Source organism: Pseudomassariella vexata, assembly GCF_002105095.1.
Source record: "Pseudomassariella vexata strain CBS 129021 chromosome Unknown BCR38scaffold_15, whole genome shotgun sequence".
Classification (NCBI taxonomy): Eukaryota; Fungi; Ascomycota; class Sordariomycetes; order Amphisphaeriales; family Pseudomassariaceae; genus Pseudomassariella; species Pseudomassariella vexata.
The window spans coordinates 376,933-401,054 of NW_024467970.1; the positions used below are offsets into that span (position 1 = coordinate 376,933).

At 48.6% G+C, this 24,122-nt stretch overlaps 3 protein-coding genes across 3 annotated transcripts; 1 reads left to right on the forward strand and 2 right to left on the reverse strand.

Annotated features, from left to right (window-relative positions):
- Nucleotides 1–5,159: 5,159 nt before the first annotated feature.
- BCR38DRAFT_352617 (major facilitator superfamily domain-containing protein) lies at nt 5,160–6,497 on the reverse strand (the record flags this gene model as incomplete). The annotated part of the gene is made up of 2 exons (XM_040856717.1): nt 5,160–5,721; nt 5,830–6,497. 2 exons carry the CDS (start codon nt 6,495–6,497, stop codon nt 5,160–5,162), a joined length of 1,230 nt encoding a protein of 409 aa, XP_040711613.1.
- A 3,945-nt stretch (nt 6,498–10,442) lies between these two features.
- BCR38DRAFT_477638 (uncharacterized protein) lies at nt 10,443–10,907 on the reverse strand (the record flags this gene model as incomplete). The annotated part of the gene is made up of 2 exons (XM_040863083.1): nt 10,443–10,692; nt 10,727–10,907. 2 exons carry the CDS (start codon nt 10,905–10,907, stop codon nt 10,526–10,528), a joined length of 348 nt encoding a protein of 115 aa, XP_040711614.1. The 3' UTR covers nt 10,443–10,525.
- A 2,664-nt stretch (nt 10,908–13,571) lies between these two features.
- Nucleotides 13,572–16,348, forward strand: BCR38DRAFT_460657 (uncharacterized protein; the record flags this gene model as incomplete). The annotated part of the gene is made up of 6 exons (XM_040862438.1): nt 13,572–14,276; nt 14,325–14,701; nt 14,905–14,935; nt 15,026–15,353; nt 15,404–15,672; nt 15,731–16,348. The coding sequence occupies 6 exons, from the start codon at nt 13,572–13,574 to the stop codon at nt 16,346–16,348; spliced, it is 2,328 nt and encodes a 775-aa protein (XP_040711615.1).
- Nucleotides 16,349–24,122: the final 7,774 nt, after the last annotated feature.

The window sequence follows — 24,122 nt, forward strand, 5'->3', positions numbered from 1 at the left end:
GATCCAAAATTAAGTGTACGTCGCGCTGGTCAGATCTATAACGTACCTTCTAGAACCCTTGCGTATCGACGCGACAGTAAAACCGCTCGAGCGATTATGCGATCGCCAACGCAAAAGTCGACTCCTTCCGAAGAAGAGGCAATCGTACGACATATAACTGACCTAGATTCGCGAGCATTTCCTCCCCAATTGAGTGGTGTTGAAGATATGGCCAACCGATTACTTCGAAGTCGCGACGCGGGACGCATCGGCGTCAACTGGGCCTCGAGCTTCGTAAGACGACAACTAGACCTCCGGACGCGTTTAAATCGAAGGATAGACTATCAGAGAGTCCTCTGCGAAATACGCGATCCAGGAGGAGGATATCTACAACTTCGACGAGACCGGTTTTGTGATGGGCCAAATCTCGTCCGAAATGGTCGTGACGACTTCTGATCGGCGCGGAAGGCCTAGAGCAGCCCAGCAAGGAAATCGGGAATGGGTTACAGTTATTCAAGGCGTTGGGTCGTCCGGTTATGCCCTCCCTCCGTACATCATTTTCTCCGGAAAAACCCACCTCTCGTCATGGTACGAAAACAGCCCATTACCGCCTGATTGGGTTATCGCAGTTACTAAAATGGCTGGACTACGAACGAGAGAGGCGAAGATTGGATAAAACACTTCGATCATCACACCAAGTCTCGTACGAAAGGTACTCATCGCCTATTGATCCTCGACGGTCACGAAAGCCATCACTCGACCGATTTCGAGGTATATTGCAAAGCTAACAATATCGTCACGCTTTGTATGCCTCCTCGTTCGTCGCATAAGCTCCAGCCTCTTGATGTTGGTTGTTTTCGCGGGTTAAAAAGAGCGTACGGAAAAGAAATCGAAGATCTCATGCGAGCACATATAAGTCATATCTCGAAAGAAGACTTTTTACCGGCGTTTTTAAACGCGTACAACGCAACTTTCACGGTTTCAAATATCCAAGGAGGTTTCCGAGGGGTAGGAATAGTTCCGTACGATGCAGATTATGTCATATCACAGCTCGATGTGAAATTACATACGCCAACACCTCCGGGTCGCTCGGCTGGTCTCCCGGTCCCTTGGGAATGAAAGACTCCGAACAACCCAACCGAAGCCCAATCACAAATCGATTATGTGAAAAATAGGATTGTACGACATCAAAATAGCTCACCAACGTCAATTTCTGCTGGAATAGGTCAGATTGCGCGAGGTACAACGAAGGTTATGCATCGGCTTGCCCTTTTAGAAGGCGAGGTCGAATCACTTCGAAAGGCAAATGAGAATTTAAGTCGACGTCGCCGTGCGAAGAAAAAACAGCTACAGAGTGGAGGGTCACTTCGTATACAAGCTGGACAGGACCTACAGTCTAACGAGAGGTTGATGGGCAGTTACATGACGAATTTCGTCAAATTGGTGGTCGTACGAGGCGTTTATGATTAAAATATAAATTAAAATAACCGTGTACGGCGCTGTAGAATCTGCGGCGAGCCCGGACATAATGCGCGCACTTGTGGAAATGATGTAGAGACGTCTGAAGATAAAGATTCTGAGTAGTTTCAATTGATGATAGGCGTTGTGGTTGAATTAACTTATACATTGTCGTATAAGGTCTGCCAAACTGTGCAATTGGACCGTGGACTACGTTAAGCAACTCAGTGGTAATTCTTATGATTTGAACGTTCTTATCTGGTAGTGCTCGAGCATTAGCGAGAAAGCTGTAGAGTTTTGTCTGTGTTCTTCAGCCTTGGACTTTGCAGTTGAACGCACGTCTTCCTCCACACCAATCTGTTTCTGTCCATTATTGAACCTAAATGCTGCTACAGAAACACATCGCATTCGTATAGTAGAACAAACTCTTCCCAGTGCGTGCACAAATCGAAATGCTATCAAGTTTCGCTTCGGCTGTGGAGCTAGATGAACCGAGTTCTCCTGCACTGAATATGTACAGTGGCCTCTTCATTCGTTCGACCACTGCCTAGAAATAATTTAGTGAGTTAGTATGGATGTGATAGATAAAGACAAGTGCTGCACGAACCTGACTCTGCAGTTACTGATTTCGGACGCTTGTCGCAACATGACGATTCCTTTTCCTAGCGCGCTAAGTACACAGCCGTAGAAGGAGCCAGCATATATCACCTTTGCCACTGATTAAAGTATTGAGTCGGTCCAGTCAGGAGAGTTGCACTTCCACAAACCCAAGGATGACCGTTTCGGATTCGCATTGGAAAACCAAGTTCTCTAATATCTTCTCACTCCACTCGCTTTCTTGCACGTTGTCCACCATGATACTTCCCTGCGGCCCAACAGGGTTGTATGTCACTAATCAGACAAGTAAGGGGAACACACCCATCCCTTGTACTTCCGGCAGTAGCCCCTGACATGGTCAGTGCACAACATACTGATCCTCCTCGAGGCCATCAAGCTTTATCCCCTTAGGGGTTTGACTTTCCTATGCGCAGGTTTCTTTGCGCAGCATTGTCAATTGTATGGCCCTGCGTATCTTTAGTAAGCTGCTTTCTCCCCGAGCCTCACACAATGAACAACTCACGTGGTATTCCTGCGGCTCATCATCCGAACCGCGCTCGATGCCAGCCTCGCCATCGTACAATCTGTAATGGATGTCATTTAACCGCCCCAAAACTGTTGCATCTGTCGGTGAGCTTCTGTCGTAGATTTAGATCCGACTGCATGGCGAGCGGCAGGTATTTCAGCTCCGAGATGCCGACATGGCTCTGAATCCCTCGAAGTTGAAGATTTCTGGACATAGTTGAAATCTTTGCCGTCACGGTTGATGTAACCACACGCTAGCATGGAGTTTCCGGTGTGTTCGGTTCTTCCTCCCTGATTCGTAGAGCGGAACAGACGACTGGGCCCACCGCTGAATGAAGAGTGAAATTTGGGGAATGGAGTGAACAAGGTCCATAGATGCTTGAGGTCAATCATCCAGTTATCCAGGAGATCTTGAACGTTCATCTTTGCCGGAACTACCTCCTTGGCCACAAGGTTATCTAAAAGTCGAAGGTGCTTCAGCGCAGTCTTGCCTTTTTTATTGGCCATGTGCTCCAGGAAGTTATCCCATATGAAGTAGAAGGGGTAGAAGGGACTAGAGAAATCAGCTTAATGAAAGATATTTGGATCCTCGGATAGCTCTCAAACACCCGGGATGGAAAGCTGATAAGTGTAACGTCCCACACCTACATCCGGGATACCCCCACATGTGGGACGCCCTAAAAATGACACTGTATATTATAACCATTAACTTCAACCTTTTTTTACACTTATTCTAATGCGACTAGAATACAGCTTTCACCGTCACTAGGGTTTTCAGACTCGCTAGACTCATCTGTACTATCCTCAATTTCACCAGCCTCGATTTAAGCCTTCCGAATAGCCTTGATATTAGTAAACTTCGAATTTAGGCTCATCTTGACCTTCCTCCGCTTCCTAGCCCTACTAGCCTCAAGCTCTGCCTCTATTGCCTCAATCTTTCGCTGTGCGACAGCTAATTGGTAGTCCTTCTCATCAAAGCCCTTTTGAACTTTCCGAAAGAGTAGCCGCTGGGTATTTGGATCACTATCAAGCTTGCTGATAAGCTGAGTTGATCTTGGAGCTCATCTCTCCTCTTAGGCGTTGACCAGGCTACTTTTGATGTCTCTAACGCCCAGTCCTGACTACTAGAGTGCCCTTTGCAAGTCTGACTAGGCTGTTTGATTGGTGCTGACGTATTCTCAAGGATCAGGGGGCTCATAAGGGGTCTAGCTATGCTCGAAGGCCAGAGACCAGTATATTTCCATCCACTGATAATGTTCTTAGCGGTCAATGCTGCTAGACGTGCCTTTCTATAGCAGAGGAGAAAGTTTCTCTTCCCTACGACAGTAGTAGTATCCCATCGGTCAAGGTAACCAAGCTCCTTCTTATAGGCTGCCTTGAGGGGTCCAAACACTGACTGATCGAGAGGCTGGAGAACGTGGGATGTGTGTGGCGGCAAGAAAAGCAAGTGTATCTTGTTTATGAAGCAGAGGTACATAAACTCTGTCGTTTCGTGGCTACTATGCCCATCTAGGATAAGTAACCTAGTCTCTTCAGGGTCCTCTGGTTGAGTCAAAGGAATAAAGATCTTTTGTAGCCACTCAATAGCCGTAGAGTCTGACGTCCACCCATTCTCTGTTGCTGTAAACCTCCAGGCTTCGTATGGAGTCAAGTCCAGAGGAAACCACTGCTGCTGGACAGACTTCCCCTTGTATATCACAAGTGGGGGTAGTGCAGTACCAGTCGCAGAGATACACTCTATAAGAGATGTCCAAGCTCGAGATCCAGGCTGTTTCTTCCGTATAGAACGAGTCTCAGATGATCCTAGAACAAGACCATTTGATCCTCTACTTTCTAGAATACCTGTCTCATCCATATTGTATCGATTCGAGGCCTTAATAGCTTTGATCTCAGGGATAGCGAGGTATTTGAACCATTGCCTGATCACATTAGCTGAGGCTCCATTAATACGCTGGGAATCGATAGCTCTGCTTCTCTGGACCTTGACTGAAGGGTTCCTCTTGATAAAATCCTGGACCCAGTTCTTTCCAAGTGGTTCGGTGTCTCCGTGGATCTGTAGGATACGCTCGGCGAAGTCTTTGAGCTGTTGATGGGTTGGTGGGAGGCCTAGGGCAGCCTGGATTCGAACCCATTCAGCCAGATGGGATTCCTGGGCTGGAGAGAGCCTCTGGTAGTCAGCGAAGGCTGTATCTCTTGACTGGTCTCCCTGAATCCGTCGTGAAAGAGTAGACCTTGGGACACCATGCTCATATGCTGCTTTTCGGAGGCTTTGACCGGTAGCTATTGCTTGAAGAGCTCGATAAATATCATCTTCGGTATATTGACTCATATTAGTGTAAAGAAGACGTACGTAAAATCTCGTAACGATTGGGTTGATATTGATAAAGAAAAGAGAGGTTGAAGTTAGAGGCTAGCGGTGTTGATGAGGCATTTTGGGTGTCCCACATGTGGGGGTGTCCCGGATGTGGGTGTGGGACGTTATCAGGGGAACTAGCGGTCAATTACAGAATATGAAAAACGACATTAACTTATACAACACACCTTGCAATTCCAACATGGAGATATAGTTTAGAACGCAGCTGCCAAATCTTCTTTAATACCTAAGAGCAAGGTAGTGCTAACCAACAAAAAAGCATAACGGTCCCCATCATAACACAAATGGAATGCAACGCACCAGTCCCAAGGGTTTCCACGACACGTTGGCCCAAAATAAAGCTCAACGTACCCCCAAGCCTGCCAATGGCGAGAATGAAGGAGAATCCAGTAATACGCGTACTCCCGGGGAACAGTCGTCCATAAACAGCAATAGCATTGGGCAAAATAGGCCCAAACAGAAACCCAATGAGGGGCAATAAGACCCCGTCACCCGCAAAACCATGGACGTACCACACAATGACCTGAAGTAGAATACATAGCGCGTACTCATCGCCCATTTCAGGTGATATCAAGGCGAAGAAGAATCTCCCAAAGGACATTCCGACCCAGAACCCAAGCGCGGTGAAGCTCACAGAGGGATGTGGATTCTCTCGGCTGCGGTTCTCCAGTATCGACCCCGACATGGAGATCTCTGCCCCTGCGTAGGCGAAAATGAACAGGGTACCGACGAACATGCTCCTGTTGAAGATGGTGTTCTGAATACTGCTTGACGATGGCCAGGGCGTCCTATAGTCGTCCATTTGGTTGTGGTCCGAAGGCATGACCCATGTTCTGTAACTCAAGAGGGGTTCGCGCTCCAAGTCCGCGCTTACATTCCTCATATTTTCGTTCAACCCACGAGAATAATCTGTCGACTTTGCGTAATGGGGACTCTGGACAAAACATTGATCGGGGAATTCATTCTCATAGCTCCTGAAGACTCGGCTTGAAACGACAGTATTCAAGATTGTGAGTAAAAGCAACACAAGATAGAAATGACACCAAGTTATACCCCGAACCATCAAGGAGGTGGCCAGCGAATACCCCCCTACAGCCCCAACACCGTAACATCCATGAAGTAACCCAAGGGCCGGGGTCGTCTCGCCTTCACCCAATGAGGTGCAGTACACATTGCTTAGCGTCCAGCTAATCGCCAGACCAAGCCCCACCAAGAAATAGGCAACGACCGTAATGGGAAAAGGGGAATGACCAGCAATCAATAGAAAGCCGATACCCATCACCCCCTGAGATATTCCGAACGCATTGGATCTCCCTACGGCTCGGTCGAGAAGTCTAGTAAATGGTGCTGCTACTAGATAACCTAGGGTATTGGATACCAATATCAGTGATGTGATGGCGTGGCTGATTCTGTAGTCTTTCTGTATGTATGGGAGAAGGACTATGGGTGTGATGTCTATGAAGCTGTTGGTGAAAGCCAATAGGCAAGTCGCCAAGAGTCGAAGGGAATCGGTCCAGCTTATGGGTGGCTGGATAGGGGCGAAGTCTCGAACTTGAATTCCCATGGAACTAGGGGAGGGAAAAGACAACTTCCTCGGAGAGTAATCCATGGTAGATAGGGAGGTTTCATGATTAGGAGCCATGATAGATGACTGCTTGAAGGGCAGGCAAAATGGTATCTAAAAGGATGAGTATCTGATGAAAATAGATGGCACTATGGCCTCCTATCTAGCAGCTCCTCTCACTTTTAATACCAGATTCCCTCGAGCCCATTTATCCACGACTCAAAAGGTACCCAGGGAGGCAACCCGTCACAATAGCTTTAACTTCGGGATAGAAACCGACCATTGACTTGGCATTTGCTTGGCATCGACTTGGCAGCTATCAACCGGCTATAGCGAAACGTGATGCAAGATCAGACGAACGCGAAAGTCGAAACAGAAACGCGACTTGGCATATAGCAGCTATTTCCCCATTTTGATGTTCAATGAAGATCTCTCTTTCAAGTCGTTTAACCAGGTCTTGGCGATCTGGATCAAGATATCAGATGATGGGGGAGTGCACTTGGCGGTCTGTGATGGCATCACCAAGAGACATTTGAATCTCTTGGAAGATCTTGCCAGAATGGTATGTATGGCTAACAAAACGAGGATACTAAAACTAAGTAATGCAACAAGTACACATTAAGTACAACTTATTGGCGTTAAGAAGTATGAAGATGGAATCAAGACACTCAAGCTTCTTGGTCAATATGCACACTTACATACCCCCACAGGACAACCTTTCATGACTTACAAAATATCAACATCAATTGGAGCTCGATGCTACAATATTTGGATTGTTTCATACCCGCCCACTACAATGTACATTCTTAGAGCATTGACTTGGTCCTGATACAACAGCAGGCAACCAAGGAGAAGCCCATACTTCAGACGATAACGAGAAACAGAATATCTCAAAATGCGAATCTATTCTGTCAGTCTCCATCTTTTGAGAATGGATCGGAGCTGTTGGTGCTTTAGCAGAGGTAAAGGGAGAGTGTGCATGGCTTCTTGCCATACGTTATACTTACACCTATAAGTTTCCTATACCATTTGTACCAGTATTGCAAAGCTATAAAAGTTGACTGGGTGCATCGACTGTGGGCCTGTTGGTCACCTGGAGTGCAGTTACATGACGCCTCACCTTTTTCTAAACCGAGCTATCTGTGTATTCTATTCTCCGCCTGCCGATGAAGAATGCCCTATGGCCTGGCGCTGCTTTCACACTTCCTAAGCAGTCTCACCAATAACAATCCTATGTGGCCAAAGCCTGACTTCAAGTTGAGCCTTGTTCATCTCAGCCAAGTCCTGTCAGTCAGTCATATTCATGGTCTTACCGTACCAAAGCCTCCAATGCCATTATGACAACCCTAGCAGTAGCATCTCCTGTCTTGAGGTCATCCATATCCAGCTCACTTCAGACCACATTTGTGAAGGGCCACGGCGATATAGGACTCTTCGCAGGCCAGCGCTAGATATTCCCATAGATCACGTCAAAATCTTGAGATATGGCCAAGGTGGCGTATACCTTGGGGATACAAACGATGGATAGTAAGTATAGCACGGTATTGCGGAAGAGATGGCCATTAGTATGACGAATCAGTATAAGCTTTGGGAAACCAGATCGAAGGAAATGGCAAGAATCTATACTCAAGCTATGTGCAGTTATTTTAACCTTTCTAGCACCTGCGATCGATGGTACCAAGGTCCAATTGTCAATGCCGTCGTATCTTACATTCGACCAAGGGTCGGACCAACCTCACCAACCTCACCATCCCCTGGTTGATTGGTGATCAAATTAGTAAGCAAAACGCTGGTGACTTTGACCACCCAGAGATCCTGGTGAGGCTAATTGAGGTTGGGATTTACTGCTAAGAGATGAGTCTATCGCCGACCTCGCCGGCGCGGTCCCCCGGGAACATGCTAGCGAAATGGGATATAGCCTCCTATATAACCTCGTCTGGTTCATCCACCGAGCTATTTTCTGTAGCTCTATCAGCCTTCAGATGCTAAGCAGGGTATTTAACTGGCTTATTAAGCCGGCTCTGTACCAACGTCGTAGTGTCTGGCACATGCCTATGATAACAGCGTCAAGGCTTGGCCGCTGTGAGGTGACCATTCTACCGGCAACTGAAAACATCGCTCATATTCATACCCTTCTGGATATAATATCCGTAGGCTCATGCCCAAGATGAGACGGCCTTACCGCGTTCGGAGAAAGTGAAGCCACATGGGCTGGCAGGGACCTCCAACACCTTCTAATTACCCAAAACCACAGCTGTCGAGGACCCCAGGCACGATCAAAGTAGCTATTTGATCCCTGGCAACCAAAGTCCGGAGAATGGTGAGTGTATTTGTGATAATCCACGCCAGTCCTGGCTCACCAGGTTGGTATGGTGAGGTTATTCTCCCCTTGTCGTCGACCATGGCGGTATTTTTACCGGCGGACTGAACGATGTTCTGTATTTTGCTACTAATATACCATTCACTCTTGGTCTAGTAACCAAATTGGCGCAGAGGTTGCAGATGTAAAGTACAAGGCATACTAGGTCCGGCTCCTATTTAAATTTAGGGCGCACTGTGAGGTCAAGGACAGTGTGGCTGTGTGGCTGAAATCGCTGAGCGATCGGATAATTGTCGGAGATTGAGCTCCTCAAAAGGGGCCAAACGCGCAACACTTAGCTCGGCAGATAGAAGTCAACAAAACACCTCACTTCTTGGAATTGACTTCCGTGAGAGCCCAACCGTAGTCACCTTCCCTGGCACCCAGCCACACCCATCTTTACACGCACTCCACATGGTCGGGTTCCTTAGCTACGGCTATCCCCAGGCGGCTTAGATAAGGCTAGCGTCGAGCTAATGCCTATTGTTAATGCGAGTGCATATGGGGGTTAAAGTTTGTGTATTGGGCGGAAGTGATACACAACGACACAGTAAAGCTTTTGAGTCCATTCCTCCCTCTTCCAGGATCGAATGCCGTATGTGGCAAGTACTCTGTCTTCCACATGGAAGGATCAGTTTTCCTGTTCTGGGAAGGTCGTTTGGCCATATTACATGGTCTCGAGGAAGAGGTTAAGAAGAACAGTATTGATCACGATAAGTTGCAGAAGCTTAAGAAGATACTCGACTACCTGAAGGGATTGAAATCCTAACATCACGAAGATTTCTTCTGCTGGTGGGTACGGTTACATGATCCACAAAGGTGTCTTGCTTCCATAGTACGAAGAAGGCACTGGCTTACCTTCAAACTAGTGGTGGCGAACAGACATGGCCCACGCTATGCCTCTAAGCATCAGAGCCCACCACGCCACCTCGGCCTCCATTATTCTAGGACTGCTGCCCATGGTGTTCCTTAAATAGGCGCCAATGCCGTGCTCTTTTTCATGCAAACGGGACACATATTCTTTGGCGAGAAGCCATGGAATCTCCATAAAGTACTGGCCGTGTTCCTCGGTCCCCGTCAGCTTCAGACTATGCATCAACTTCTCTAATGTCAGGCCTCCGGCTTCTTTTCGTTCTGTATTTCTGAGGATATCGGCAAGCGCCTGGGCTGACATACATGCATGTGCTGCGACGAGCTGTGCATAGCCTACCTTCCCATCACCATGTTGAAGACCAAATGATAATTCTTCCAGACAATTCGTGGTGTAGCGAGAGGCCTCGCTGCAAAAATCAACCAGCCTTGCTTGATCTTCGAACTTCCCATTATTGGTTTCGATACTCGCCCGTACCCACCCGCAGAAGAAATCTTCGTGGTGTTAGGATTTCAGAGCTTAACCTCTTCCTCGAGACTATGTAATATGGCCAAACGACCTTCCCAGAACAGGAAAACTGATCCTTCCATGTGGAAGACGGGGTATTGCGATGGGAAGAAACTAAGTTTTCTAGATTATGCTTAACTTCAATATTTCGTTTTTAGGTAGTAAAAATGGTATGTACTTGGTAGTACTGATGATGGAAAAGCCGTGTCTTTTCAATTGTCGCAGGAGCACTCGACGATGTCGATAGATCCATGACCCAAGTTCCATGACTCCAAACACCCATCCGTTACCCTACCAAGGCTGCACCGTATCCTTCCTCAAAACCTTAACCGGCCAAGCCTGCTCATCCCTCTTCCCCTCTACAACATCGAAACAAAACCCTACGCAAATGGCCGGATCAATGGCGCCCATGGCACTCTTATCCCTCACATCCCTCGCCGCCCTATCATCCCCCAATTCTGTATTCAGAAATTCCAGTGAGATGGAACTTACCGGCGTTGTTGATAAAGATGTCGATATAGCCGAATTTGTCTTTGACCTGCTTGAAAGCTGCCGCGATTGACTTGTCGGACGAAATATCAATGGAGAGTGGTTCTTCGGTAGAAGTGCTGTTGGGAAAAGCTGCTGTAGCCTGGTTATGGCATCGCTTGCGCGGCTCACATCGCCACGACATCCAATGAAGAAGTGATAGGGGGTTAGACGGGCAAAAATGGCCTTGACTATCTAGAAGCCTACGGAGACATAAGTTAACATCGATTTCATTTTCATCAAAAAATGATGCTGTGACATCTTGCCTAAGCCTATGTTATCGCCGATAATGAGCACCAGGGTCTTGGATCCGATTGACGACATGGTCAGAAGCTGTTGGCCAAATGGGGAAGTGTGAAATTAGATTTGGGACAAACTTGTAGGCCAGGTTCATACGTCAAGTAAGTAGCACCAAGTAAGCATTCAAGTATCATTCTGTAATATTAACCCTGGAGCCATGATATTGATACCTTTATCTTCTTTCAGTCAAGAAACTTACCAAGCCCAGAACCAGTGAAATGTTCGTTCAAGCTTTGCGTCCACTCCGACATCCTCTATTTCTTCCTCGTTGGAGCTGAGAGTGATTCTGTGTTTCGGGGGCCAAGTCTCCACCTACATTGGCCTCGATCGTCAGTTATATGACAACGTCGCCATTTTGCGCAAACATTTGGACCATGTTGACGCTGTTGTTCAATCACTTGGGTATGCCAGCATCATACCAGGAATATTCCAACGCAGCCCAATTTCCGACATAGTCCAACCTCAGACAATGCTTTTCGCTGTGCAATATGCTTGTGCGCGCAGCTGGATTGACTCGGGAATTCGTCCAGCCGCCCTAGTAGGCCATCGTTTCGGCGAACTGACGGCTCTCTGCATTTCTCAAATTCTCTCTTTGGGGGATACTGTCAAGATGATCGTAGGTCGAGCGACGATAGTGCGAGACACATGGGGAGCTGACAAGGGAGCTATGATGGCTGTTGAGGCAGACTTGAGTACTTTTGAGGATCTATGAAGCCAATAGTAGGCACTTAGACAAGCCTGCCACCATTGCTTGTTATAATTGACCAAGAAGTTTCACACTCGCTGGCTCAACTGTCGCCATCGATGCCGTGGCTACTCAACTCCAAAGCCTTCCCAGCAAGACTTCCGTGAAGAGCAAAAGGCTGAATGTGAGGAACGCTTTCCACTCGGCACTCGTCGACCCGCTCGCGAAACGCCTTGAGCAGAGCGCCGAAGGATTGACCTTCCGCAAGGCAGTCATCCCCTTCGAGCGGGCCGAAGAAAGCAGGTCCAAGTCGGAGATAACGACAAGGTTTATGGCAGACTACATGCACAACCCAGTCTACTTTCACCACACCCTCGAGCACATAGCGCGACAACAATCCTCCTCCCCTTGCGTTTTCCTGGAGGCGGGCACCAATTCGACCATCACATCTATGGCCGCCCGCGCGCTCGTCAGCTCGAACATCGGGGGCCCATTTACTTTCCACGGCATCAACCTTGCCAATTGCGACGACGGTTGGAGCAAGCTGACTGATAGTACAGTGTCTCTTTGGAAGGCCGGTCTGCATGTGAAACATTGGGCCCACCACGGACTGCAAAGACGTAGCCAAGATGACATCAAGCCTTTGCTCTTGCCCCCGTACTAATTTGATCCACAGGCACCGCACTGGCTGGAGCTGAAAACGCTGCCGAAGTACCTTCCAGCAGAGGCCAAGACATTGAACGAGGCAGACCAGAAGCCCGAGGAGTTCCTGAATCTCACTGAGTTCAGGATGGCCCTGCTCAGAAGGAGGCGCGATTCGGTATCAACACAACAACAGACAAATACAAGAAGCTATTGTCAGGGCACCTTACTATACAGACGGCACCGATATGTCCTGCCATGGTGCAGATAAGTTTCGTGATTGATGCTATTAGCAGCATCTGCCCCGAGCTATCTCAATCTGGGCGGGAGCCGCAAATTCAGGGTGTCGAATACCAGTCGCCGGTCTGTGCGAACTCGACGCGTAAAACATGGATCGAGGTCAAGAATAGTTCCCACGGAGGTTTCGAGTGGCGATTTGAGGTGTTCAGTACCGAGAATCAGAGTCAGAGCCAGGCTCGCATGGTGCACACAACGGGCAAGATCATATTCAGTGACAGCAATGACCTGTCTCTGAAGCGCCAGCTGGTGCTCTTCGAGCGGTTATTTGGGCATGATCGTGCGGTGAAGCTGCTGCAGAGCTCTGATGTCGATGAAGTCCTCGCCAATTGCAGCATCTATCTTCACCAACCGCGTCCCAACCGCCCACATCCCAACCGCCCGCAGTAGCCTCACCTATACACGTTCAGGCCACTGCAGAATCCAAGCCACCAAAGTCAAACCAGCAATCGCTTCAGGATGACTTAAGCTTAAACTGAAGGCCCTGATTGCGGACCTGTCTGGCTTGGAAATCGACGAGATCAAAGATAACAGCAATCTCGCAGCCTGGGCATTGACTCTTTCGCCGGCATGGAGATGGTGCACGAGATCGAGACAACGTTCCGTGTCAAACTTCCCGAGAGCGAGATTCTTACCGTCACCGACATGCCTGAGCTGTTGAAGTGCGTGGCTGGTACGATGGGCCTAGACATGGATGCGCACCCTACAGCTGACCACGAGGACTCTATCAAGGACTCGGATAGCGACATCCGCAGCATTGGGGCTTCCTCGGTCGGTATTATGGTTCCAACCAGTTCGACAACACCAGCTCCGGCGTCAGACACGGACAAGGATGATCATGAGGTCTCCGAAATTGGCGAGCTCTGCCTTTCATTCGCGACGGTCATGGAGGCCTTCAACGAGACCAAACAGCTTACAGACAAGCGCATGGCCGACCAAGGGCAGACACAGTATGTAGCTGACTCGCTGCCATTTCAAAATGCGCTGACAGTGGCATTGACAATCGAGGCTTTCGAGACACTGGGGGCTGGTTTCTGCAATGCTCGACCGGGCGACCAGCTCTGGCGCATACCGCATGGCAAGGAGCATGTGCACTTGTTCAATTATCTGTACGAGATGCTTGAGACGGAGACACAGATCGTGAAACTGGACGGTGATGTCATTACCCGAATAGCGATGCCAATCCCGCAGGGACACAGTAGGGATCTATACGAGGAGATGTTACAACGCTTCCCCGATCAACAATCGGCCGACAAGTTGATGTATCATGCGAGAGTGAACCTGTTGCGCGTTCACTCAGGCGAGACCGATGGCGTGAAGCTCATCTTCGGCAGCAATGAGGGTCGCAATCTCGTCAGCACCTTCTACGCCGAGTGGCCGTTAAACCGAGTCCTGTACGCGCAGATGGAGGATTTCCTCACGCGCTTAACGGCCAAGCTCCGGGACACAAACTCCATCAGCGAGAGCAGACCACTGCGCATCCTGGAGATGGGGGCCAGCACGGGCGGCACCACGAAGCGAGTCGTGCCATTATTAGCGCAATTGCGGGTGCCAGTCAAGTACACATTCACCGATCTAGCGCCCTTATTTGTGGCAGCAGCTCCTAAGAGATGGGGCAAGCAATACCCATGAATGAAGTTCCGGGCTCACGAAATTGAACAGGCGCCCGAGAAGGACTTGAAGGGCACGCAACACTTTGTGCTTGCGAGCAATGCGGTGCACGCGACGCATTCTCTGTGTATTAGCACAGGAAATGCGTGCAAGGTGTTGCGACCGGATGGGTTCCTACTAATGCTTGAGATGACGCGTACACCGTACTGGGTCGACCCGATCTTTGGTCTTTTCGAGGGTTGGTGGCTGTTTGATGATGGTCGTCAACACGCGTTGACGCACGAGTCGAGGTGGAAGACGGATTTGCAGGCTGTCGGGTACGGCCACGTGGATTGGACGGATGGTGAAAGGCCGGAGAGCGATATTGAAAAGTTGATATTGGCTGCTGCCAGCTCGACAAGCCGGTAAGTTGACTGGTTCTTGATGGTTTTCTTATATCAAGCACCTGTTTGGTGCTCAAGTTGGGTTCAATAGATGCTCGAGGGTGGCCTTCATATGGTCACACATGAGATGAACTTGACTTCTTCCTGTTCATCTCGCCAACCTTCTTCGTCTTTACTTGGGGTGTTATATGTAGATCTATAGATCAATCTATATGAAGTGAAAGTTCTCTCATTGGTTGCATGTCCCACTCTCAAGTTCCCGCTTCTTCAGAATTCTCCCATTCGACAAGCTGGATCCTGAACGCGTTCTAACTTGCAAGTAGGTGTGATCTCTCACTACAAAAGACCCCCATCAATGGCTGCAAGCCCAAGAAAGGGAGCTCGGCCGACTGCGCTGCCCGTGAACAGGTTGTCGCCAAGTATGCGCGCGAATTGACGCAGGGTTTCGCTGATCCCCTCGACCAGTTGGGGTCGCCATCTCTCTCGAGCATCTCTCAATCCAGACGTCAATCCAGGGCAAAATGTGTCTTGATCACAGGCGCAACCGGCGGCTTGGGTGCACACTTGGTCGCCGAGTCTGCGTTTCGGACAGTCGTGAAACGAGTTGTGTGCCTCAACCGTCGAAGCAAGCAAGATCCAACTGAACGGCAGAGGCAAGCTTTGCGCAAGAAAGGTATTGAGTTTCCCCCTGATCCCTAGCCAGGGTCGATGTGTTTGAAACAGACCTGTCGCATCCTGAAAATCTCGGCCTGTCCGACGATGTCTACCGGTCGCTACTGGCAGACGTCACGCACATAGTGCATAATGCCTGGCTCATGCACTCCAAGTGGCCAGGCAAGCGCTTTGAGCCACAGCTGCGTATCATGGTCCACCTGTTAGGCCTGGCGCACGATATCTCAATCCAACATCATGATGGCCGCCTGGTGACGTTCGAGCTGGTCTTCTCCATCGCCACGGTCGGCCACCACCCGCTCTGGACAGGCAAGCCAGTCGTACCCGAGGAGCGTTCCCATCGAAAGTGTGTTGCCGACCGGTTACGGCGATGCCAAGTACATCTGCGAGCGCATGCTGGATACTACCCTCCACCGGTATCCCCACCGCTTCCGTGCCACCGCTGTGCGTTTGGGCCAGATCGCCGGCAGTCGCATTAACGGCCACTGGAACCCCATGGAACACGTTTCCTTTCTGATCAAGTCATCTCAGACACTGGGGGCTCTTCCTGATTTCCCGGGAACAACGGGATGGACGCCAGACGATGTGGCCGCGGCTTTGATTGAAATCGCAATTCAGCCCGATCAAGTCGCCCTACATCCCATCTACCACATCGAGAATCCTCTTCGCCAGCCTTGGTCTGGAACCATGGCTGTGCTGGCCGCCACGCTGGCAAGCCCACAGGATGCCACGGGTATCGTTCCTTTTAAAGAATGGGTTCAGCGCGTGTGCGACTGGCCGCGACGCGAGGACAATGGCCCTGAAGGAGCGAATCCGGGGTATTTGCTGGTGGATTTCTTAGAGAGCAATTTCATTCACATGAGTTGCGGAGGTCTTCGGATGGGAACAGCCAAGGCGAGGGAACATTCTCCTACATTGGCTCAGCTGGGCCCCGTGAGCGAGACTTTGATCAGATTATATGTTAGCAAGTGGAAGAACATGAGGTTCTTAGCTTAGATTGATTAGAAACTTGGTGTTGTAGATCTACAACGCGGGGCAGCAAACTTGTAATTAGCAATAGAAACATGCCGCTTCAAATTTTCAAACCACCGCGCATCAATCTTGACTTTGTTTCTCATCAAGATGAACGCAATCCTTCACCTACTCTCAAAATACTCGAAAAGGTAACGTACGACCCCACCTTTCCGGCCACCCACCTTTTTGGCCACCTAATCTGCCAACTACAACAACCTTCGGCACAACAGATTATCGTCGGTATTGGCTATTATTATACAATGCCTCGATATTCAGAAAATTCGATTCAAGGCGCTCTCAACGATATCAATCAAGGGATATCCCAGCGCCAGGCTTCCCTCCGATGGGGCGTTCCACGCTCTACCCTCCAATTACGACTCGGCGATGGCCTCAGCCATTCTGACGCGTCAATCGCGTCGATGAAGCTATCTAGGGATCAGGAAGACGCGCTGATTGGATGGATTCTCTAAATTGATCGCGAGGGTCGTAGCCCGTCGGCGCTATTCATCGCTAAGATGGCGTTGATTCTGTTACCTCAGGATCGTCAATCAGAGGGCCTCAGTCGCCATTGGGTTCATCGCTTTATTCAACGTCATCCAGAGGTCGAAAGTATCCAATCTCGACGCCTCGACCGTCAGTGATTTGATGGCCTATCGACGCAGAATATCGACGATTTCTTCGAGACGTACGAAGCCTTGATGTTAGCTCACGACTACTTTCCACACAACGTCTGGAATATGGACGAAACAGGCATCGCGATTGGCGAAGGGATCGAGGGTACAGTGTACGGATCGTCAGAGAAACGTACAACATTCGTTCGGAGTGACGAAAGCCGCAAATGGGTCACTATATTACATGCTATATCGGCGATGGGTAATTCGTTGACCCCAGCAGTAATATACACTGGCAAGAGCCTCCAAGCCCAATGGTTTAACGATTGCGACGATATACCTGATTGGCAATATACTTATTCGTCCAACGGTTGGATCAGTACAGATATCGCCGTTCGATGGCTTCGTGATATCTTTATACCTCGTACACAACCAGTTGATCCCGACGAGCAGCGGCTCTTGATATTAGATGGTCATATCGCTCACGATAACGTCGAGTTCATGTGGTTAGCCTATTGTAACAAGATCTCGTTATTATTTTTACCAGCACACTGTTTTCACGGGCTCCAACCTCTCGACGTCGCCGTATTTGCTCCATTAAAGCGGTACTATCGCTCGCTAGCGACATCTCTCTCGATCGAGTACTGTTCTGTTCCATTTAAAAAGTCGACGTTCCTCTCGCTATATATCGAGGCATATACGAAGTCGTTCACGATCAGTAATATACAATCAGGCTTCTCTGCAACTGGAATATACCCATTAGATCCATCGCGACCTCAGCCGACGATAGCCCCCCTATCAGAACGACCAACTACACCAACAACAGCTGGTAATTGGCTTGATCCGACAATAATGGCGACGCCAGTGACTAGCTTAGTAGCTAGGGAGAGTCTGGCAGCGATTACGCCATTGCGATCGTCGCAACGGCTATTGTTTCGGAAGCTGACTCGTCGGCTAGATGTACAGAGCGTCGAGGTCGCTACTTTGACCCAACGTGTACACGCATTAGAAGCCGAGATAACTTCGTTACGTCCCAAACCACGTAAGAAGGTACGATTAGGGCCTAATGAACCATTTGGTAACATTGTACAGATTAAGAAAGCGATAGATCGAGCCCTTGAAGTAGAACGGCAACGAGACCAGGTACAACGTCGGAATCAGGTAATACTGGACCCAGCTAAGGCGTCAGAATCTATCAGATCTATACCTCAGGAAGCCCTGGAGCACAGCTTTCTATTAGAGCTGGTTGTATCTGAATAGCTATAATAGTACGTTGAATACACTGTTTCGAATACCTTCAATTGGATTGTAATATAACAGAGGACTAGTGGCACACAGTCCACTGGCGGAGCCCTAGTTACTCCGTAACAATGTACACTAGTTAGATAGTGTAACGGGGTAAGGCCGGACATCAGGGAAATAGGTTACGGGGATAGGAGAAAGTTTATTTTCTCTTCTTTAAGAGGCACAGAGGCAGAGTAGGACACGAGTCCCTCATCTTCATGCATCATCATCCTCATCTTCATATCATCATCTTCTTCTTATCTATATCTTCACCTTCGCTTTTCAGTCAGTTATTTAGTTATTTTAGTTATTCAGCTTATCTTTACGTTCGAGATCCTATTATCACGATACGAGTCTCAGAGGCACATCCGACCAACTCGCGCACCAGACCAGATGGGATCTGTTGGTACTGGAGCCGTCTGTTCAGTGTGTTAGGTGGTAGGTATATCCTACTGACCGCCTGACCCCGTTTCAATAGGTAACATTCTACCGTTACACCTGACGTAGGTTAACTTAGCTGAAGAAACATCACAATCCTCCATGATAATATGTGTCCAGAAAGGTGGGTGGTCGGAAAGGTGGGGTCGTACGTTAACCCACAGAAATTGTCAAGACTTTGCCAAGAAGTCAAGCTTTAGCCAAGATGTCACTGTCATGGCCAAGAGATTACACAAAGCTTCGACAATACTCTAATTTGACCGTCACGGACACGTTTATCTTGTTTCTCAATGTGCTATTCCAAGAATTGGAACAGCCTCACCACGCTAACATGGTGAGCTAGGGTTGGCGTGTTTTTACACCAATACCCTCACCATTCTCCGGACTTTAGTTACTAATACTAACCTCACCAGAGGCCCTGGTTGGGCAATCCGGTTTGTTTATGGTTACCAAGGCTCAAATAGCTATCTTGACCGTACTAGGGGTCCCTAACAAGCCTATTTTTAGGCAATTTGAAGCTTCTGGAGGTCACTACCAGCCCTGTAGGACCACCTGTAAGACTTGTTAGCTTGCAAGTCTACAAAACGTCTGGTACTTTGAAACTTGGCTGTTATCTTAGTATTCTTCTAATGCTTAAGCTGCTGCCCTGATACGAAAAGGTAGGGGGACCCCCTGGTTAGGTGAATCCCATTCAATTAGATACTATAACGTTGCGTACTGCTGCATTATAGCATCCTCCCCCTAGGTGCACGCATCACCGTCTCGTCATAGGAGTAAGCCTGTAGCCATAATATCCAGAAGGATATGAACGTGAGCGGTTATTTTCATCTGCCGGTAGAATAGTTACTTCACAGCGGCCAAGCCTTGACGCCGATATCATAGGCATGTGCCAGACACTACAAAGCTAGTACAGAGCCGGCTTGATAAGCTAACTAGATACTCTGCTTAGGGCCCTAACGGCTAAGAGAGCTACAGAAAATAACTAGCTGGATAAACCGCACAAGGCTACAGAGGAGGCTATAGCCAACTCCGCCTACATGTTCCCGGGGGGCCGCGCCGGTAAGGTTAGTCATAGCTTCATCTCTTAGCAGTAAATCCAACCAAAAAGTCACCAACATCACCAGCGTTTTGCTTACTAATTTGATCACCAACCAACCAAGTGGGAGTGGTGAGGTTAGTGAGGTTGGTCCGACCCTTGTGCTATTCTGACAACAAATGATAATAGCTGTACGGGTCTTCTAATTTCCCCGCAGTTCTTTCCGGAGTATACGTAAGTGTGTTTCCCCCAGCCATATCTGCAATTTCACGTGCTTTCTGTTCCCTCGAGCGCGGGTAAGCTCCTCTATACTCGGCGTAACTTCAAGCAAGTTGCCAGTGACATACAAGATGCTCCTGTCCTGCTCCGTCCTGCCAAACTAGCAAGCTGTGGGCCCGGGCAGGCTCAAGTTGTCGCTCATACCAATGCCACCAACGACGGTGATGTTGCCCTGAAGGGTAGCGGCGAAAATGGCATAAGCTCGTCTTTCCAGAAATGTCCGAAAAGCATCTTTCTGAAAAAACTCCCCGATATATGCGCCGTACAGCTACTTCGGCATTTTTCTGATCACGACCGATGACCCATTCATCTTAAGTTCTGATATGGCCTTCTATTAAATAATGACTGAGATATGCGGTCTTCATATATGGCCTTGCTGTTACGAACCGTTGGTTCCTAACCCACTAAACCAACCAAGCCCGATGACAAACCGCAGAAACCCCAACACGGGAAGGAAGAACTATTACCAGAAAGACAGGAACAATCACGTGACCTGGATCACCACCAGATCAGTGAGCCAGGCGTGAGCCGTGAGTGAGCCATGAGTTGGGCTCACCAAAGGATCACCAATGGATCACCTTCTGAGCTGTGAGCCGGAAGTGATCCAAGGAATCAGTGAAGGAGAGGTTGGCTATATAAGGGACAGGACTCCCAGGCATTTCATAAATAGACAGTCTTTACTTCAGTGATCAATCTAAGCATCAATCTAACCCATTGGTGAGGAAAACTGCCTTAACGACTCTATTCTCGATTACCCTACTTGAATACTTCAGTTACCCAAAGCACTCTACTCCATACGTCAAACCCCGATATTATTGCTTGAGCACTCCGCAGCAGGACTTACTTACTAGCACAAACCCTTATAGACTCTTTAGTGGTTTACGCAGCTAGACTATTAGAGGTTTCGTTACATTTTAGATGTTCACGTATCTTGTTGTGTGACAACTCTGCCGACTTTATCATCCTTCGATCAACAGAAGAAAATCAAGAAGACGTCACTAATTGAGCATACTGATACTCATTCGACAACCGCGCAGCAAATGGGCCAGGAAACCGGCCGAGCCGATGGAAAAAAGCCCGATATAGCAGCATGCTACCATACAGTCCGACGAGGAAAGCGGTGCCAAACGATTAGGTGCGCAATGTAGCATCATATAACGTAGTCCACGGTCCAATTGCACACTTCGGCAGATTTTCGTACGCTACCACTTTGACCTGCGGTTTTTCACCACATAACTATGGTTGGTTCTTGGAATGAAAGTGATATGATTCTAGCATTACATGCGCTTCAATCTGATCCAAAATTAAGTGTACGTCGCGCTGGTCAGATCTATAACGTACCTTTTAGAACCCTTGCGTATCGACGCGACGGTAAAACCGCTCGAGCGATTATGCGATCGCCAACGCAAAAGTTGACTCCTTTCGAAGAAGAGGCAATCGTACAACATATAACCGACCTAGATTCGCGAGCATTTCCTCCCCGATTGAGTTGTGTTGAAGATATGGCCAACCGATTACTTCGAAGTCGCGACGCGGGACGCGTCGGCGTCAACTGGGCCTCGAGCTTCGTAAGACGACAACTAGGCCTCCGGACGCGTTTAAATCGAAGGATCGACTGTTAGAGAGTCCTCTGCAAAGATCCCGACGCATATCGCGCGTGGTTTGACCTGGTATGGAATACAATTGCGAAATATGCGATCTAGGAGGAGGATATCTACAACTTCGACGAGACCGGTCTTGTGATGGGCCAAATCTCGTCCGAAATGGTCGTGACGACTTCTTATCAGCGTGGAAGGCCTAGAGTAGCCTAGCAAGGAAATCGGGAATGGGTTATAGTTATTCAAGGCGTTGGGTCGTCCGGTTATGCCCTCCTTCCGTACATCATTTTCGTCGGCAAAACCCACCTCTCGTCATGGTACGAAAATAGCCCATTATCGCCTGATTGGGTTATCGTAGTTACTAAAAATGGCTGTACTACGAACGAGAGAGGCGAAGATTGGATAAAACACTTCGATCATCACACCAAGTCTCGTACGAAAGGTACTCATCGCCTATTGATCCTCGACGGTCACGAAAGCCATCACTCGACCGATTTCGAGGTATATTGCAAAGCTAACAATATCGTCACGCTTTGTATGCCTCCTCATTCGTCGCATAAGCTCCAGCCTCTTGATGTTGGTTGTTTTCGCGGGTTAAAAAGAGCGTACGGAAAAGAAATCGAAGATCTCATGCGAGCACATATAAGTCATATCTCGAAAGAAGACTTTTTACCGGCGTTTTTAAACGCGTACAACGCAACTTTCATGGTTTCAAATATCCAAGGAGGTTTCCGAGGGGTAGGAATAGTTCCGTACGATGCAGATTATGTCATATCACAGCTCGATGTGAAATTACATACGCCAACACCTCCGGGTCGCTCGGCTGGTCTCCCGGTCCCTTGGGAATGAAAGACTCCGAACAACCCAACCGAAGCCCAATCACAAATCGATTATGTGAAAAATAGGATTGTACGACATCAAAATAGCTCACCAACGTCAATTTTTGCTGGAATAGGTCAGATTGCGCGAGGTACAACGAAGGTTATGCATCGGCTTGCCCTTTTAGAAGGCGAGGTCGAATCACTTCGAAAGGCAAATGAGACCTTAAGTCGACGTCGCCGTGCGAAGAAAAAACAGCTATAGAGTGGAGGGTCACTTCGTATACAAGCTGGACAGGACCTACAGTCTCAACGAGAGGTTGATGAGCAGTTACATGACGAATTTCGTCAAATTGGTGGTCGTACGAGGCGGCGAATTGCGCGTGTACGGCGCTGTAGAATCTGCGGCGAGCCCAGACATAATGCGCGCACTTGTGGAAATGATGTAGAGACGTCTGAAGATAACGATTCTGAGTAGTTTCAATTGATGATAGGCGTTGTGGTTGAATTAACTTATACATTGTCGTGTAAGGTCTGCCAAAGTGTGCAATTGGACCGTGGACTACGTTATTTAGGTTAATTCAGTTAGACCCTGCAAAATGTGGTCAATGCGGTTAGATTGTGTATCCTGGTCGATCTACCGCACTGGACTCATGTCACGAATGTCAAGTTCATTGAATTCGTGCCAAGTCAGCTGTGCGGTCAGATCTGTTGATTCGTGGATCGATTGATGATAAGTCTAGGTTTCTATGTAACGCGGTAACAGCGTTGGCTTTATTTCCACATTTGTGGGGCCTAGGGCCACACTCGGATCCATGTGGATCCAAATCAGAGGATCTGATTGGCTACATCGTTGCTCTTAAGCAACATTTCGTAGCTTCGGAAATAGCTGAGCTTTCGAGAAAAAACACCATCAAAAGAGATCTGAACCACACAACTGACTTGGCACGAAATCAATCCTGATATTCGTGACTTGAGTCCTGTGAGGTCAGATCGACCAGGATACACACGAGCACGAAAGAGATAGAAAGAGCTAGAAAAAAGCTGTCGCGTACTAAGAACTCCGTATTATCACCAGGCGCTAACTTCACCGACGACGTGCCGGCCCGCGTCTTCGGGCCCTTGAGTGGCGGACGCGATAATCAGGTTTTTATTCTCGATGCGCAGCTCCGAATCGTGCACTAGCCCTAGTGTCCCGGCGAGATGAGTAAAATTATACGCCCGTGCGGGAGCCGATTGAGGATGAGTGGTGCGCTTATGCGGCGTAGGCGATTCCCGGTTTCTTCGAGCTACGGTTTATTCCCATCAGCTCGTGATCCCGACTCGGAAGGTACGGTGCCCATGCTACAGGACATCTATCGCGAGAAAGGCTCTCCTGATCTGGAGCGCTATCTTAGAGGCTGTACCTGCAGGCTATGTCGAGGGTGTTGGAGGAAAGATATCTTGGGAGTGAGGACCGCCCTGACGAATAGGAGAGTGTTAGGCAACCTTGGTGGGCTTTGCTAAGACCACCAAGGTTACCACGTGACTCAGCCCTTTGGGACTAAGTCCAACCTTCGTGCTCCATAGGACTAGATAGAATGTCATGCTTTTACAACCTCACAAATCTTTGACCACCTTTGCGTGTAACAGAGAGGATCCGCATAATTATTATTGACTGTTTAGCGCCTAGGCCAACAGCAAAACAGTATG